Consider the following 18,440-nt stretch of genomic DNA (forward strand, 5'->3'; position numbering starts at 1 on the left):
CTCTTGGGTCCTTTAGTCACTGACATTCTCTGATTCTGGGGTGACTTTTATAGGACCGTCTGGTTCAGTGTTGGAACGGCCCTTTGTTTTGCAGATGAGGAAACTGAGGCTGATGACCCTAGTGAGGGGCCGTTCTAGCATCAAACCCAAGCCTTCTGCTGTTCTCCTTTCCCAGTGTGCCATGGCTGCCCCATTCTAGCTCCCCTGTGCTTCTTGTTCTTCCATTTGTGCCCCTGGAGTCTCATCCCTCCTGTCTTCGACCAAAAAAGAGAACTTGGCTGGGGTTTGGAGAGAGGACCCTTGTAAACACAAGGTGTGTGTGTTAATATAGCTGTCTTAGGAGAGCGTCTGGGAGCTGTCAGCTAAGACAGGGCCCCAAGGCAGAGAGGAAGAAGGGATTCCAGACCAGAAGAGGCTGGCGGGAGGAAGGCAGATGGTCACAGTCATGCTGGCCTGCCTTTGGCCAAAGCAGACTTTGGCAATATTGGAACCCAGAGTCTGGATGAGTCTGGGCTTAGAGAGCTCTGGAAAGGAGGCCAAGCTCTTGGGTTTGATTCCTGTGTGGGCCACTTATCTCTGGGGAGTGGACAGGTGGCCGACTTTAGAGGCCGGGAGGCCTTCCTCTGACAGACAAGCCGAATGACTCTGGGAAACTTTCTGAGACAAATAGGTCATCATTATTATTGGGTTCCTTCTGGTCCTGGATCCCATAAGGCTGCAGCTTGGTGTCAGAAGAGGACTAGACTAGACCTGAATTCAAATCCCTACTCAGACACTTCTGTGTGTGACCTTGGATGGGTCTCTTACCCCACCCCCTCCAACCTTGGTTTCTTCATATATGACACGAAGGCCTTGTTCAGCTGCAAAGCATTTGATGCTAAGTTCCATTGAACTTCAGACCATTGGTTTTCTCTGTCTCCATCTCCCTTTCTTTTTCCTCTTCCACAGATCACATCTTGAGGCTGCTGTCCCTGGACTATGGGTACAACGGCTAGCACTGCCCAACAGACGGTGTCAGCGGTCACAGGCCCCTCCTTTGAGGGCCTCCAGGGCTGTGGCGGCATGGATGACCACCACTCACTCAGCATTCACTCCTTCCAGACAGCCGGCCCTCATAACAGCCGGGCCAAGTCCATCATCACCAACAAGGTGGCCCCGGTTGTGATCACGTGAGTGACCCCCCTCGCCCCATAGCCCAGGGGTGCGTGTCCCCAACAGCCTGAGCAGATGAGCCAGTGGAGGCTCAGATAGAAGTCTCTGAACATGCCTCAGTGTGAGAGGGGACAGTCAATGTGAAGCCCCCAGCCCCAGGCAGCTGAACCTGGCACCTGAGTGACCTATCCTTGGGCAGGTCACGCCCTGTCTCTGGGCCTCAGTTTCCTCCTCTGTAAAGTGGAGGTGGTTGATTAGATGATCTTTAAGGTCTGCCTGAATTCTAAAATCCCGGGGTCCTATGAGAGGTAAATAGGGCAAGATTTCCACAGTGCCTGGGGCTGATTCACCTTGCACCAGTTCCTTTCTCTGGGCCTCTACCGTAGTCATCATAATCTAAGTTTTTGCCACTTTCAGATAGGAAATTAAAGCTTTGGATCTGCCAGGAAACGTTTTCTGTGTTTAAGGTAGAGCTAGCTACCATAGTAGTTAGAGTGCAAGGCTCGAATTCATGAGGACCTGATTTCAAATCCTCTTTCAGACACTTAGTAGCCAGGAGACCCTGGGTAAGTCTCAACCTTTCTAAGACTAAGTTTCCTTATCTGTAAATTGGAGATGATGATAATAGTACCTCCCTCACAGGGTTATTATAAAGATCAAATGAGATAGCATATATGGGGGAGGGGGAACAAGCATATTCATTCATTTATTTATCTATCTATCTATCTATCTATTTATCTATCTATCTATTTATCTATCTATTTATTTATCTATCTATCTATCTATTTATTTATTTTTGGGTGGGGCAATGAGGATTAAGTGACTTGTTGTAAGTGTCAAGTGTTTGAGGCCGGATTTGAACTCAGGTCCTTCTGAATCCAAGGCTGGTGCTTTATCCACTGCGCCACCTAGCTGCCTGGAACAAGCATTTATTAAGCATCCATTCTATGCTAGGTACTGCGCTAAGTGCTGTTCAGACATTTTTACTTGATCCTCACAACAATTCTGTGAGGGAGGTACTATTCTTATCTCCTTTTTACAGATGGGGAAACTGAGGCAGGCAGAGGTTAAATGACTTTACCCAAGCGGACATAGCTAGTAAGTGTCTGAGGTTGGATTTGAACTCGGGTCTTCCTGACTCCAGGCCAGCTGCTCTATCCACTGAGCCACCTAGTTGTACCTTGCAAAAATCAAAACACTACATAAACAGTGCAAGTTATTGTTCTTGAGTGTCTGTTTGGCTCTTTACCAGTTGTGGATCATGGGCAGATTTTTCCAGATTTCAATGGAAGGGATTGTACTAGAAAATCTCTAAGGGCCCTTTCAGCCCTAGATCCCATGATCTTAGGATGGTTCTCGGGAAGAGGGAAGTAGACTGGCCAAAGGGAGCCTGTTGTGGTCATGTGATGGTGTCACTGATTTGGACAGAAGCTAGGTCAGAAGGGAGAGTCTGTTCCTTCCCTGGATGAGGGAAGGAGGGATGGAGAAGGCTGCCCCCCAGACCCCTACTCCCCACCCCAAGCACAGGAATGAGGAGAATGGACCTCGGAGACCTGTTGGCCGTGCTAACTCGCCACCCTTGGGCGGCATCTCTGGAAAGTCAGAAGAAAGCGGGAAAGCCAATCTATGTGGGCAGGGGAGTAAGGGGCATGGGTCTTAGAGGGAGTGGTTCTGGGCAGTCTGAGGAGTCCCTGGCTCCAGGACATTTCCTTGCCGGGGGCCCCAGCAGGAGCAAGAATAGGGAGGAGGAGGGTGGAGCTCCAGGGTTCTTGGCTAACTCATCTGCACCTGTGGGAGAATCAGAATGGCCTTTTCCACAGTTGGTGGTGGTGGGCGGTCAGTAGCCTCAGAGCTTTGTAAGATTTGTGAAACCAGTCGTGAGGGAGGCTGCCTCCGGCTCGCCAAGCCTTGAGATTTGGCTTCCTGAATGCTGTGGCCCAACAGTCATATGCCTATGGGCAGGCTGGCGCTGGATGAACTCCATGAAGTGGGCTAGGCTTGTCTTTGGAAGAGCAGCAGACATCATCCTCTGTACCTGCATTCCATCAACGGGGAGGCCCCTCACAGCAACCTTTGGGTCAGTAGAGCCTTTGAGAGCCAGGGACCCCTTAGCTCAGGGTCCCACTGAAGCACTGGAGGGGGAGGAGGCCCTCAGCAGGGGGCTGGTGGGCCAGGTGCCCAAGCCCCTTCTGTATGGAGCTGCTGCCACGCCTGGCTGCTCATCCATCTGGGTTTGTTTGTCTCCTTACTGTTACAACACTTGTTTGAGGTTGGTCAAGGGGAGGTCTTGGTAAGACCTTTAGATGGATGGGGAAATTGAGGGCTGGAGAGTGTGAGAAACCCTCCTGCTGTCATACAGTGAGTGAGGGGCCGAAGCAGGGTAGTGGTGGTGATGGTGACGATAATGACAATAGCTCCAATCCTACCTTGTGAGGGGGCCTTTCTCTGTCCTCAGCTGCTAGTGCTTTTCCTTCTAACCTTATCTTCCATCTACTTGTATACATCTTGTGTATACCTATTTCTGTACATTAAATTAATTTTTCAATTAAAAATTGAATTTTATTTTTAACAAGCTTTCATTTTTTTACTTCCTTCTCACCCCCACCTCCTGTTGAAAAAGAAAACCCTTGTAACAAATATTCAGAATCAAGCAAACTAAAGTCCATTTTGACCATGTCCAAAAATGAGGGTCTCATTCTGAAGCTCGAATCCATCACCTCTCTGTGAGGAGGTCAAAGATGTGCCATTAGAATGTAAGCTCAGGGGGCAGCTAGGTGGCACAGTGGATAAAGCACCGGCCCTGGATTCAGGAGGACCTGAGTTCAAATTCAGCCTCAGACACTTGACACTTACTAGCTGTGTGACCCTGGGCAAGTCACTTAACCCTCATTGCCCCCTCCCCCCAAAAGAATGGAAGCTCCTTGAGGGTAGGGATCATTTCTGATTTTTCTTTTCTTTGTATCCCTAGCACTTAACACAGTGCCTGGTCCAGAAGTAATCCCTTCATAAATATTTGTGGGATGGTTGATCTTCCATTTCTTTTTTATTTTATTTTATTTTTTTGTGTGGGGCAATGAGGGTTAAGTGACTTGCCCAGGGTCACACAGCTACTAAGTGTCAAGTGTCTGAGGTCGGATTTGAACTCAGGTCCTCCTGAGTCCAGAGCCGGTGCTCTATCCACTGCACCATCTAGCTGTCCCTCTGATCTTCCATTTCCACTGAGCTTTTAGAGCTTGCAAAGGACTTCTGCCACCCATCCCCAAGAGGCCTCCTGAGGTGGGGAGCCAGGCTTTGTAAGACTCATTTTACAGATTAGGAAACAATGTCCCTGCTCTAGGGCTTCCATATTGATAAGTTAAGGAGGGAGCCCAGAGGGCTGGAGGAGAGAGAAGAGGGGAGGGGTGAGTATCAGGGGCTCATGGACTCCCAGGAATGGCGCAGTGGGTGACCTTGCCCCTGACTCTCACTGCTCCCTGAGACAGGTACAACTGTAAGGAAGAATTCCAGATCCATGATGAAGTGCTCAAGGCTCATTACACAGTGGGCCGGATCTCTGAGGCCACGCAGGAGCATTACCTGATCCAGGTGAGCACCTCCCCATCATCTGCCCCTCACCTTTCTCCCTCCTTTCATCTTTCTTCTTCTCTCCCTTTCCCCTTCTTTCCCCTTCTCTTTCCCCTCATCCTCTTCCTCCTCCTTCTCTTTTTCCTTCTCTCTTTGCCTCTTTTCTGCTCTATTTCTTGTCCTCCCTTCATTCTGCTGACTTTTTCTTCTCTTTCTCTCTCTTCCCTCTTCTTCTACCCCCTTTAAGAGCCCCCTAGCAATGGGCACTGTTGTCTTCTCGCCGTCTCCTCTCTCTTTTTCCCTCTTCCCGCGTTCTTTTTCTTTCCCTTCCCCTCTTTTTCTTCTAGGGCCCTGCAGCTGCTTCCCCTTGGATGGCTCACCTGAGCTGTCTGGCATCCCCAACTTCTCATGGGCATGTTCTATATTGGGCCCTACATTGTCCCAGGGAGCTAACCATTGGGCCACTTATTTGCTCATTTCTACCTTCTGACCCAATCCCTCTAGACTAAGCAGGATCAGAGACCATTTAACAGACGTTGGAGACCCAAAAAGGACCTTAAAAACCTTTGAATCAGAACCTTTTTATAGATGATCATAGTTGGGCACAGAGAAGTCAGGCTATCTGCCAAAGATCACACAGCTATGCAGTGGCCGACCTGAGACCAGCCATATGTAGACCTAGGGAGATGCATTTGGACTTTTTTCTTCCCCGTCTTTTCACTCCCTCTGCACCCAGGCCTTTCTCGTCTTCAGGCGTCTGGAGAATCTCACTGTCCAGCTGTCCTTCTGGTTCCGTTCTCTCTGGCTTAGCTGGGTCTGTTGATTTTTTAAACGAGCACAGTTGGGAATTTTCCTAACCTTTTACCCTCATGGGGGCCTGGAAAGGAACAAGTTTGTTCATCCATCTGGCGTAGGTGTCTGTTCTGCCACCAGGCAGGGAGATGGAGGAGATAACCTCTGAAGGTCTCCTCCAGCCTGAGAATTATCTAATATTCCCAGGGTGCTGGGGGGGGGGGTCCTCAAGCAGAGGTTAAGCCAGCTGAATGTCCTCTGTCTCTTTCCTCTGTTCCTTGGCTCGCTGCCCATCTTCCTGTGAGAGTGCCCATCCACCTGAGGAGAATGTATCCCTGCTGGTGGGGAAAGGACAAACAGGGCACATTCCATCCTGCCCTGCCCACGCAGACCCTCTGGGAGAGCTCAGTCCTCCTTTTCCAGTCTGTGTTATGATCCAGCCTCCCTCTCTGGCCCTTTGTTTCTCTCTTCCCGCCCTCACTAATTCTAGTTCCCACCCAACTTGGACTGTCCACCGCTCCCTGATCATGTCCTGCCCTTTCCTGTCTCGATGAATTAGACTCTGTCATCTCCCACGTCTGAACACAATCCTTTCTTATCTCTGCCTCTTGAAATACCTCCTGATTTCAAGGCCAATTCTGATGCCATCTTCCCCGTGCTCTCTTCTCTAACCCACTCCCACCCCAGACTCTACCCTCCACTCCCCGCTTAGCTGAAGTGTTTTCTCTTAAGTCAGATTCCCCCCTCTCCCCTTACACTCTGCTCTGTATTATGTCTATTTGTATATGTGCTCCATTCCCTTGATTAGAGTGGAAGCTTTCTGAGGGCAGGTTTGGTTGTTGGTTTTTTCCCCCTCTGTATCCCCAGTACATGGTGTCCTGCTTAACAAGAATTCAGCACCCATTTGTTATCTCCCAAGCGTTTGTCCCAGGTACAAATCCTGGTTCTTACACTTATAAGCTGAGTGACTGTGGTCAAGTCATTTGCCTCTCTGGGCCTCATCTGTAAACTGGGGAGGTTGGACTACATGATCTCTCGGGTTCCCCAGAGCCAGCTGCCCCCCAAGGCTAGAAGGAAACAACTCATGGCCAGCATTTGGTGACCCGAATGAAATTTGTGTCCTGAGATAAATGGATGGCTGTGGGGGTGGGATGAAGGGGACCCTGCCACATCCCCCAAGGCTCTACCCCCTCCCTCTTATTTTCCCAGGGACGCTACTTCATGGTCCGGGACGTCTCAGGGAAAATGGACATCTTGAACACCACGGGGAGCTGCGGGGCCCCCAACTTCCGCCAGGCCAAAGGTGGGCATGCCGTGTTTGGCATGGGGCAGCCCAGCCTTGAGGGCTTCAAGAGGGTTCTCCAGAAACTTCAGAGCGATGGCCATAAGGTGGGTGGGGCCAACTCCCTTATTCCGCATAAGAAACTGACTTGTCAGGCTCGGGGCTGACGAGAGAGCCGAGAAGAGGGAAGGATGGAGACATATTTGCGGAGCAGGAATGAGTGGGTGGCATGAAGGGGATGAGGGCAGCGATGATGGTAGTGGCGGTGGTGAGGTCGGAGAGGTAGAAAGGGCAGGTTGTGGAAGACCTCAGAAGCCAAGCTTTGACTGCTTGATGATGGAATACCGTAGAACCTCGCTAGATTGTAAGCACCCAGAAGGCAGGGGGCCTGTCTCCTTCATCACCCCTAATTCCCAGCATAGCTGTCTAAACACAGGAGATGCTCAGTGTTTATTAAGTGACACCACTGTGTCAATAGTGTTTTCTACACATGAGCAGGAATTGTACTGGACACGTGTGCAGGGCTCAGTGGGTGGCCCTGACGTGAAGAACCCATGTATTAGAGAGGAAACATGATAGGGACTGGGAAGGAAGGAGAAAGAAGGGAGCTTGAGATCCCAAGGGGAAGGCGGGGAATCGGGGATGGGGATAGATTTCAGATCTGTGGGATGGCTCTGCCTCATCTCCCCAGTTAGGCTATTGGCTTCTGGAGGCAGATTGTAGCTCATCCATATTTAGACTCCCCCATAGTATAGAGCCTTGCATTTAATGGGTGTTCAGTCAAAAATTTTTAACAGATAAATAACAAGGCCAGTGATGGTCAAGGATAGTCTTTTCTTAAAGTAATAAACATTTTTATTTATAATTTTGGGTTCCAATTTTTATCCCTCCTTCCCTCCCTCCCCTCTACCCTCCCTGAAGTGGGATGCAATCAGATATGGGTTGTACATGTATGATTATGTAAACCATTACAATATTAGTCATTTTGTGTAAGGAAACTTGAATGAAAGAAAAAATGAAAGAGTGAAAAATAGCATGCTTCAGTCTGTTCCATCAATAGCAGTTCTTTCTTTGGAGGTGGTTAGTATCTTTCATTAATAGTCCTTTGGGATTGTCTTGGATCATTGTATTGTTGAGAATAGGCACGCCATTCACAGTTCTTCATCAAACAGTATTGCTGTCTCTGTGCACAGTGTTCTCTTGGTTCTGCTCACTTCACTATACATCAGTTCATACATGTCTTTCCAGGCCTTTTTGAAATCATCCTGCTTATTGTTTCCTATAGTACAAGAATATTCCATCACCATCACACACCACAGCTTGTTTAGCCATTCCCCAATGGATGGGCATTCCCTTGATTTCCAGTTCTTAGCCACCACAAAAAGAGCTGCTGTAAATATTTTGCACCGATAGGTCTTTTTTTTCTTTTTGGGAATGTCTTTGGGATATAACCCTAGCAGTGGGATTGCTGGATCAAAGGGTACTCCCAGTTCTATAGCACAAGGAGAGTCTTATGGTAGTACTGTGTAGCTGGGCAGTGGCTGAGCTGGTGACGGGGATGGTGGTGGGACATTTGTGGTGATGGTGTCGATGGGAGGAAGATCGTGATGATAACAGCACTGATGGGGGTGGGATGATGAGTGTGAGGATGGTGTCGATGATGCTGGTGATGGGGCAAAGGCAGGGGTGATGCCCACAGTGATAGGATGCTGGGGTGAGGGCCGCCATGTAGGGTGACGGTTATGATAGTGGTGGTGATAGGTGCCATCCTCTTGGGCTCTCCGCAGGAGTGCATCTTCTTCTGCGTACGTGAGGAGCCCGTCTTGTTTTTGCACATGGGTGATGATTTTGTGTCTTACACGCCTCGGGACAAGCAGAACCTTTGTGAGAATCTCCGCAGCCCGAGTCCAGGTGTCCGGGTGGAGAACTTGGAGCTGGCCATTCAGAAAGAGGTGATGGTGGGGAGAGGGGGAGGATGTGTGTGTGTGTGTGTGTGTGTGTGTGTGGTGGCTGCAAGTTGTGTGACCCTGGGCAAGTCTCTTAACTTTTCTGAGCCATGCATGAGTTTCCTCATCTGTGACATCAGAGGAGGTTGGACTTCATCGGGAATAAACATTTATTCAGTAGCAGCTCTGTGCCAGGCACTGTGACAAGTGCTTTTTTTTTTTTTTTTTTGGTGGGGCAATGAGGGTTAAGTGACTCGCCCAGGGTCACACAGCTAGTGAGTGTCAAGTGTCTGAGGTCGGATTTGAACTCAGGTCCTCCTGAATCCAGGACTGGTGCTTTATCCACTGTGCCACCTAGCTGCCCTGACAAGTGTTTTTTTTTTTTTTTTTTTTTTTTTTTGCGGGGCAATGGGGGTTAAGTGACTTGCCCAGGGTCACACAGCTAGTAAATGTCAAGTGTCTGAGGCTGGATTTGAACTCAGGTACTCCTGAATCCAGGGCTGGTGCTTTATCCACTGTGCCACCTAGCTGCCCCCCGACAAGTGCTTTTTTACAAATATTATCTTATTTGACTCTCACGACAATCCTTAGAGATGGGTGCTATTATTGTCTCCATTTTATAGTTGATGAAACAGACCAGCAGAGGTTGATTTGAACTTAGATCTTCCTGCTTAGAGTTCTGTCCGCTGTGCTAGCAGCTGTCTCCAAGCCAGCCACGAAGGTCCCTTCCATGATTCTCTGATCCTTTTCTGGCCCAGATTCATGACTTTGCCCGGCTGAGTGAGAACACGTACCATGTTTACCACGACATCGAGCACTTTCGGGAAGAGCCGCACTCGGTGCAGGTCCAGAATGAGGAAGACGTCCATGTGACGGAGGAGGTGTACAAGCGCCCCATCTTTCTGCTGCCATCCTACAGGTAACAAGCCCCAGTGGTCACTGCCCCAAGGCTGGGCTCTCAGCCCCACTTGATTCCCTCCCTGAGTTCTACTTGATTCACGGAGGCCTTTTTTCACCCAAGACCTTGATTTTCCTACCTGTATAATGGGCTGATTTATTTCCATCCTCTTCTTTACTGTAGTTTGGATATGCATATGAGTCATATCTAAGATACCCTAGCCATATGGGGGATTGTTTGTGTCTTTCCCCTCTCCTCCTTATCTGTCTCTTTCTTTAAAAAATATTTTTGTCTCTTTGTTTTTTTGTGGGGTAACGAGGGTCACACAGCTAGTAAGTGTCAAATGTCTGAGGTCGGATTTGAACTCAGGTCCTCCTGAATGCAGGTCCGGTGCTTTATCTACTGCGCCACCTAGCTGCCCCCTTTAAAAATATTTTTATTAAAAAAAGAGATGATAGGGGGCAGCTAGATGTCGCAGTGGTTAAAGCACCGGCCCTGGATTCAGGAGGACCTGAGTTCAAATCTAGCCTCAGACACTTGACACTTACTAGCTGTGTGACCCTGGGCAAGTCACTTAACCCCCATTGCCTGCAAAAAAAAAAAAGAGATGATAATCAAACCAATAGAATCATATCCATCTTCAAAAAGGGAGGGAGATTTATAAAGCCATCAATTGAATTCTATTTCATTGTTTGAAGAGTTCTCAATAAAATTAGAAAGAAGTACTTAGCTACTTTGTAATAGCTCTTTTTCAAATTTTCAATGAGACATTCATTACATTATAGTAGAGAGTGAGTCAGCTTCTGAATCAGGAGTCCTTGGGTTTAAATTCGACCACTGACAGTGTGTTTGTGACCCTGGACAAGTCATTTAACTTCTCAAACACTAGGAGGCTATAAGTTGCATTCATTTTCTAGAGTTCCCTACACCAATTAGGTCACAGGTCTAGACATCCCTTCCTGCCCCCCCCCCAATGGTTGATCTCGGTAAGATGTGACCTTCTGGCAGAAAATTGTGAGGAGGCATTTTGCCAATCACTCTATTTTATGTAACTTCGAGGGTCACAAAATCTTTAGTGATGGAATTTGCCTTAGTAAATGGGTAACATTTAACATTTCTAAAGGTAATAGTAGAAAGAGATAAGAGTGAGAAACAACATAAAATTCTTCTCTATTTTAAAAAGAAGATTTTTATGGATGTCTTTTATTTTGATAGGGATTCATTTCTTTTCTTTTCCATTAAACAAGCCTTTATTAAGTACCTGCTTTCTCTATGGCACTGGGGGGTGTATGCAGTTGAGATAAAACATCGTATCTGCCTTCGGAAGCTTAAAGTCTTGTAGGGGGATAAGACAGATACAGAAAATCTAATATCCCATGGCGCCTGATGCTTTAAGATTTTGGAAAGATTTCTTTCTTTTTTTTTTTTAAAGTGAGGCAATTGGGGTTAAGTGACTTGCCCAGGGTCACACAGCTAGTAAGTGTTAAGTGTCTGAGGCCGGATTTGAACTCAGGTCCTCCTCACTCCAGGGCCGATGCTCTATCCACTGTGCCACCTAGCTGCCCGGAAAGATTTTTAATGCATTCATTTCCCAACCTATCTATCCTCCTTTCTCCCACCAAGTGACTCCTCGCCTTTTGGAAGATGTCTCCACTTCCCTCCCCACTGGGCAATCTCTTACACTAAAAGAATGAGAAAGAAAATTAGTTCAGCAGAAACAAGTGTGTTGACTGTGTGTGTGTGTCTGCCCCTTCAGGGTTAATCTGGGTATGACCCAACCCCAGCGAGCTCCTCTTCCCATTCGCTGAGTTTCCCGAAGGCTTTGGGAAAGATGTTGGTGGCCTTGCTTCTTCCGTACCCACTGGCCCAGCCTGTCTAACGATGGGAAAGCCAGACCTCTTATTTAGGGGATGGGCTTAGCTCCTTTGGGAGATCTTGGGATAACCCAGAGAACTGGACGGGGAGCCACAGGATTTGAGTTCAAACACCAGCCGCCTGGTTGCTGTGTGACCTTGGACACATTACTCACCTTCCCTGGGTTTCAGTTTTCTCCTTTGTAAAATGGGGGGCGGTTAGACTTGATGATTTCTGAGGTTCTGTTAGTCCCTAATTCCTCTGATCTCCAGCTCTACATGATCTTGGCCCCCTCCCCTCCTGGGGGGTCTCTCAGTCCCCTTTTCTTACCAGGGGATCTCTTGGTCCCCTCTCCTCACTAGGGGGTCTCTGTCCCCTCTCTTCACGAGGTGGATCTTGGCCCCCTCTCCTCACCTGGAGAGGTCTTTTGGTCCCCTCTCCTCAATGGGGATCTCCACCTTGAGCTCTTTTCTCACCCCCTTGTGGCCTCCCAGTGATGAGCCATTGTTTCCTTGGCAGGTACCATCGACTGCCCCTACCAGAGGATGGGGCGCCCCTGGAAGCCCAGTTTGATGCTTTCATAGGGTTCCTCCGGGTAAGCAGGGAATGGTGGGAAGTATGAGAGGGCAGGGGAGCAGCCATTTCTGGGAGTCTGAACCCCAGAAGCCACTCCTCAAGGCTCTATTTCTCTGTGAAAAGTTGGGGTGGGTGCCGTGGCTTGACCCCATCTGGTTTTGGCCACAAGTAGAGCCCACCCCTGGCCACAGGCTGATTTCTGATCATGGCCAACTTTTCCCCAAATTCATACCTTTCCTACTGAGGCAGACCAGGGAGAGGGTGTGGACAGCCCTGGCTAGCCAGGCCATAGCTCAGGCCTCCTCCCACTGTTATGAAGGATGGCTGTTAATAGTTTGATCCTCTGACCCATCAAGCCCAGGGCGGGTCCTGCTTCCCTGGGCTGCTCAGCCCATGGTGTGGCATGATTGACAGTGTCTTACCTCCAGGAGAGCCCCAGCCTGCTGCCGCTTCGGGACCCCTTGGGGCCACCCCCAGCCCTTCTCTTCAGCTGCCAGACCGGAATTGGCAGGACCAACTTGGGTATGGTCCTGGGCGCCTTAGTGTTGTCTCACTGCAGGAGGACGACCGAGAATCCAGAGTACGTGGGCGAGTCCCAGAGGACCCGTGGGATGAGGGCGGGGTGGGGTGGGGGGATGAGGGTAGGGCAGGGGTGGGGGCTGCCTGAGTGGAGGGGGGGCTGGCAGAGGAAGTGTGGAGAGAGGGCATTGGATCAGGGTCTGAGGGTGGGGCCTGAGCTCTGGCTCTACCACCACCTACCTGAGAGAGAGGATGACACTAGAGGATCTCTAAAGTCCCTCCTGGCTCTCAGCCCTGTGGGCCAAGGTGGGAGCTCAGGCTGGGAAGCAAGAGAGAAGCCCGAGCTTTAATGGCTTAAAACTGCACTAAGACTTTTGGGACAACCTCGATATTATATGTATATAATCAAATCTCATCATGCTGGCCTAAATATAGACTGCCCCTGGAATATGTCACATGGTTAACCTTTGGAAGGCGACATATATATGTGTATATGTGTGTATATATATATATATATATATATAAAATACATGATAATAGCTAATAATGGCTAACATTTATAGCACCTACTACATGCCAAACACTGTTCTAAGGGCTTCACAAATTTTTTAAATCTCATGGATCCTCACAACAACCCTGGGAGGTAGCTGCTATTATTATCTTCATTTTACAGATGAGGAAACTGAGGCAGAGAGCAGTTAAGTGACTTGCTCAGGGTCACACAGCTAGAAAGTGGCTGAGGGTGGATTTGAACGTAGGTCTTCCTGACCCTAGGCCCAGTGCTCTATCCACTGCACCACCTAGCTGCTGTGTGTGTGTATGTGTGTGTACACTATGTAATTTGTGCTCTGGAAAAGGGGTAGTGATTGGAGACAGTACTAAGGTCTTGTAGAAGCCATATTTAGGGGAAATACTCCTGCTATCTGGGGCAGTTCAGTATTTGTGGCACTAGGTGGCTTGTGGGTAGGTGGCTTTGTGAGTTGCCTTTTCCTGCTTGGGGGACCACGGACCAGATTGTCCCCTGCACAGTCATTGTCTGAGGGTTGGGATCACTTTGGTGTTGTTAGGAGGCCTCAGGATCAAGGAGTTGGGCTTCTACCCCTTCAGGACCCGAAAGGGAGGAATTGGGCAGGGCGCCAATGAAGGGCTCTGCTGTCTATCTATCTCCTTGTCTTTTCCCCTCCCCCGGCAGGGCAGCACCCCCACAAACTGACTCACAGCCTCCGGAGCACTTAGAGGTGGTACAGAGCTTCATCCTCATGGTCCCCAAGGGGAGGCAGATTGTGGAGGAGGTGAGGGAGCCCCGAGGGCACAGGAGGGAATGAGTGTGGACCCTGGACCATGGGAGGTGGGGTCTTGGCCTCCCAACTGGCCACATGGGGGTGGGGAGTGGCTCTTCCTTCCCCCTTCTCTCCCCCTCAATGTCTTCTTTCTGTGTGCCTCAATGCTTCTGTCCTCCCTATCTTCCCCCTACCCTTTCCTTTCTAGGTGGACCACACCTTGGCGGCCTGCTCAGAATTGTACAACCTGAAGGATGCCATCCTTGAAAACCAGAAGAAGTTGGAAGGGCTCAGCCGGGATCAGGTGCAGGTGAGGGCATGACGGGATCACTCTTCAGAAAGGTTGGGCCCTCCCTGTGTGGAGCAGCAGGAAGTCTGGCAGGAAAGGAGCTCACAACAAGGTTGGGAGCTTGCTCCTAGGGGGAACATTCAGCAGCGTGACATGGAAACTCCCCACTAACCGCCTAACTCCCAGGTGCCTTTGAAGACAGGCTGTGTGATCCTAGAAACGCATCCCTCGTTGGCCACTCCTCTGTCTCAGCTGAGCAGGGCTGCTGCTTTGGAGATGCTGCAAAGGCCATCGCTAGGCCCGCAGCCAAGCCTGGGCAGCTTGGGAGAGGTCCAGGCCGAGTCTTGGGAGCCGCTCACTCACTGACCAAGTCTTCAAGGCTCCAGAGGGGACTCCGTGTGACATTAAGGCAATACTGATCGGTAGAGAGTTATTCCAATCTGTTGACCTTTGGGTTATGAGGCTAACACTTCTGTTGAGCCACATTCTGCTCTGCCAAGTGAAGGGGTTGGATTAGATGGCCAGCAAGGCTCCTTCTTCTTCTGACATTCTGTGTTCTAGGGTCTTTACCAAGTCTGATGTTCTGTGTTCTGGCTCACATGTTCTATGGTCTGTTTTTACCAAGCTCCTTCTAGCTCTGACATTCTGTGTTCTAAGGGCCCCACCAAGTCTGATGTTCTATGTTCTAGTTTCTTCTAGATCACATGTTCTGTGGTTTAGTTTTACAGGCTCCTTCTAGCCCTGACATTTGATGTTCTAAGGTCCCTCCCAAGTCGGATATTCTATGTTCTAGAGTTTCTTCTAGCTCACATGTTCTGTGGTTTAGTTTTACAAGCTCCTTCTAGCCCTGACATTCGATGTTCTAAGGTCCCTCCCAAGTCGGATGTTCTATGTTCTAGAGTTTCTTCTAGCTCGCATGTTCTATGGTCTAGTTTTACAAGCTCCTTCTAGTGCAGATATTCTGTGTTCTAAGGTCCCTGCCAAGTCTGACATTCTGTGTTCTAGGGTTTCTTCTAGCTTACATGTCCTGTGGTCTATTTTTAGAAAGCTCCTTCTCTGGGTCTGGCGTCCTATGTTCTAGCTCAGATATTTTATGTCCGAAGGTTCCTTTTAGATCTGAGGCTGTCTCATTCTGTGAGGCAGTACGGTTCGGTGAAAAGAGGGTCGGATCTGGATCCGGAGGACCTGAGCTTAAATCCAGTCTCTCACACTCCTTGCGAGATCCAAGACAAGTCAGTTAGCCTCCCTGGGTCTCAGTTTCTTCATCTGTAAAATGGGAGAGCTGGACCAGTTGGGTTCTGAGGTCCCTTTCAGCTCTCGGTCTATAGAGGCTGTTTGGACTTGGGGTCGGCATTGTCCCCATCTAGACTTGACTCCCTGGCAAAAACCCAAGCGAGAGGAAGAGAGGTGGAAGTTCATTTCACATCTCCCTGGTCTGTCGCTGGTTGTTGAAGAGGCTTCTGCCTGGGCTCTGGTACGTGGGGGAGGGGCCGATCTCCGTCCCCCTGCCTCCCGTCAGTGGTTGCTCTTTTGACAGCACGGATACTAGCAGGTCCTGGAGGAAGGGCAGGAACAAGGACAGGAGAGGGCGGATGAAGAGAGGGAAGTTTATTTTTCCCAACCGGGTCTTCAGGCCTCCTGACATAAACAGGATAGAAGAAGGTATCCCAAAGCTCAGGGAAAGGGAGAAAGTGGGACAGGCAGCCGGCTCTGCTGGACGGTGTCAAAATCCAGACCCTTCCTGGACAGAGCCCAGGCCCTCTCTTGCTTCTCTGCCCTCCCACCCGTTCCGGGCCCCCAACCAGTCAGGGTTGGTGCTAGAAGCCTTAGCGGTTTCCCAATGTGGGTCTCATAACTTTGCTGGCCAAACGGATGGCCCAGATGGACATCAAAGGACTTATTCTTATTTATTTGAACATAAAGATTGGCATTGTAGGGAGTAGCATATTGGGACTTATTCTCAAAGCTAGGGAGACCCGAGTTCCAATCCCATCTCTGACACATACAGGCTGTGTGATCCTGGGCGTGCCCCTTAATCTCCAGACACGGGGCCTGTGGGTGGCAGGCAGCCCACAACCCTCCGGCTGTGGCCCGAACCAGATTACAGTGTCATTGGGAAATGCGTAACAAAACAAACAAAAGGGCAGTAAAACATAGATAATATTAATGTGTTGTTTTCTAAGTTAAAATGTAACCTGCAGGGATCCTGCACAGGTAGTGGCCCCGTGTCTGAGTTGCTCCCGATCGCTCTGAGTAAGTTGTAGAGATGGTACCAACCTGTATGAATTCCTCACCTGGGAATCCCTTACCTTACCCCTATTTAAAAAATAAGTTTCATTGATGGCTTCTGTTTTCAGATGTCTGATGGTCTCTTGTGTTTTTATCAATGTATCCCTTCCTGCTTTCCCTCCTAAAGAGTCTTCCCCCCCCAGGACTTGGCACAATGCCTGGCGCATAGTAGGCACTTAATAAATGCCTGTTGCCTAAGAATAAAAAAGGGAAAATAGTTCAGCAAAAAGTCTGATATTATATGCCACTATCTGTATTCATAGTCTCCTGTCTCTGCAAAGACGTGAGGGGGTGGGTAGGGAGACCACCTTCCAGTATCACTTCTTTGCAGCCAGGGCAGCTCATTCCACTTTCTCCAGATTCCATTTCCGGGGTTTTGTTGGTGTCACGCTCTTTGTTTACATGACCGCGGTCAGAGAAACACTGGAAAATGGTCTCTCTGTGATCTTGCCTCCCCTTCTTCCCCATCCCCTGGCCAGGAATGGAACCTTCCATTTTAACAAAGAAAAGTGGCTCAACAAAAGCCATGGATCGGGTGACCCGGGCTGAGGGTCTCTGCAACGTTGCACTCATGGTCCCCAGGCTCATGGAGGAGAAGAGGGAACAGGAAGCTAGGAGCCCTTGTTTTCTGGGGCTTCACCTACAGCCTTGACTTCATTGTGTCTATCACTGGCTTGGTCCTGTTCTCTTCTGTCTGCATCAGTTTCTAGAAATCTTCCTTCGTTTCTCCAAATTCCTTTGATTTTTCATTTCTGATCATTGTAGGATTAAAAATGTAAGGGCCCCTCGGAGATCACTTAGCCTAGCCTCTCCTTTTACACATGGGGAAACTGAGGCTTAGGTTAAACGTTTTGTCCATTTTCAGATGGGCTGTAAATTGCAGAGCAGAGATTTGAACGCAGGCCCTCTAAACATTAAATTCTCTGTGGTTTCTGCCCTTCTCTCCCCCCTCCCCACTTTGCTTTTAGAGAAAGGGTTGGGGACCACCTTTGCAACTGGAGTCAGCTTCCTGTCACTGGGGCTTTGCAGGTGGTGGTTGGAGGATCCCTGGGAAGGGATTGGAGGTTGCAAAGTGGATCTGAAGAAGTCCCACTTCCCCCATCCACTGGGGCTGGGGTGGGTGGGTCTTAGCAACTCGGAGATCAGGGTGGGCTGCCTGGTGGAATTGGTGTTTGATCTGAGTTTGGAAGGAAGCTGGGCTTTCTGTGAGGAGGAACTGAGGAAGAAGGGCATTGTGGACATGAGGAACAGCTCGTGCAAAGAAACAGAATCAGGAAATGGAAGATTGCACCTGGGGGATAGTAAAGAGGCTGATTGGGCTAGAATGGGGACTGTGAGATGGGCTCTGATGTGTAGGAGCCTGGAAAGGTGTCAAACAGAGGAGCTTCTTTGTTTATCTTAGAGACCACAGGGAGCCAATGAAAGGCCTTTAAAACCCTTTTCAGCTCTGTGTTATTCGGTCCCTCCCAACCCCAATGTTCTGTGTTCTAGGTCTCCTCCCAGCTCTGATGTTCTGTGTCCCTAGGTTCCTCCCGGCCCTGATGTTCCTTGTTCTAAGGGCCCTTGCAGGCCCGATATTCGGTGACGCCATGACTGCCACTTAATTCCCTTTAGTTCTCTTCCCCTCCAGGGAAAGGATGGCCAAGAATTGCAGCAGCAGCAGCAGCAGCAGCAGCAGCAGCAGCAGACTCTGCAGAGCTTGGAACGCTACTTCTACCTGATTGCCTTCAACTACTATCTGCATGAGCAGGTGAGCGAGCCTTTGGGACCCCTGCTGTCCTCCCTCGGGCACCAGCTCTGTTCAGGCTTGGCCCTGGTGCCCGAAGGACCTGAGGGAGGACAGCTAGAAGGCGGACTGGCTGGGCGGGTCTTGGGTGCGAGGGTGTGTGCAGGTGGGGGGAGGCCAGCTTGGCTGCTGATTATAGACGGCCCACCTCTCCTTGGGGAGCCTGAGGCTCCCCACCTTTGAAATGGGCCTAATCTTCTCTGCCCTCTCCCT

General features: G+C 49.6%; 1 protein-coding gene across 1 annotated transcript in view; it reads left to right on the forward strand.

Annotated features, from left to right (window-relative positions):
• PALD1 (phosphatase domain containing paladin 1) overlaps positions 1–18,440 on the forward strand; it is a 96,700-nt gene that overhangs the window by 36,618 nt on the left and 41,642 nt on the right. The window contains exons 2-11 of the mRNA XM_043985395.1: positions 949–1,169; positions 4,635–4,737; positions 6,718–6,897; positions 8,578–8,742; positions 9,495–9,655; positions 12,008–12,083; positions 12,493–12,644; positions 13,776–13,875; positions 14,072–14,173; positions 18,072–18,191. Of these exons, the coding sequence (XP_043841330.1) occupies positions 979–1,169; positions 4,635–4,737; positions 6,718–6,897; positions 8,578–8,742; positions 9,495–9,655; positions 12,008–12,083; positions 12,493–12,644; positions 13,776–13,875; positions 14,072–14,173; positions 18,072–18,191 (1,350 nt within the window). The 5' untranslated portion in view covers positions 949–978. The remainder of the gene's footprint in view (positions 1–948; positions 1,170–4,634; positions 4,738–6,717; positions 6,898–8,577; positions 8,743–9,494; positions 9,656–12,007; positions 12,084–12,492; positions 12,645–13,775; positions 13,876–14,071; positions 14,174–18,071; positions 18,192–18,440) is intronic.

This window comes from Dromiciops gliroides, chromosome 2 (genome assembly GCF_019393635.1).
Source record: "Dromiciops gliroides isolate mDroGli1 chromosome 2, mDroGli1.pri, whole genome shotgun sequence".
Classification (NCBI taxonomy): Eukaryota; Metazoa; Chordata; class Mammalia; order Microbiotheria; family Microbiotheriidae; genus Dromiciops; species Dromiciops gliroides.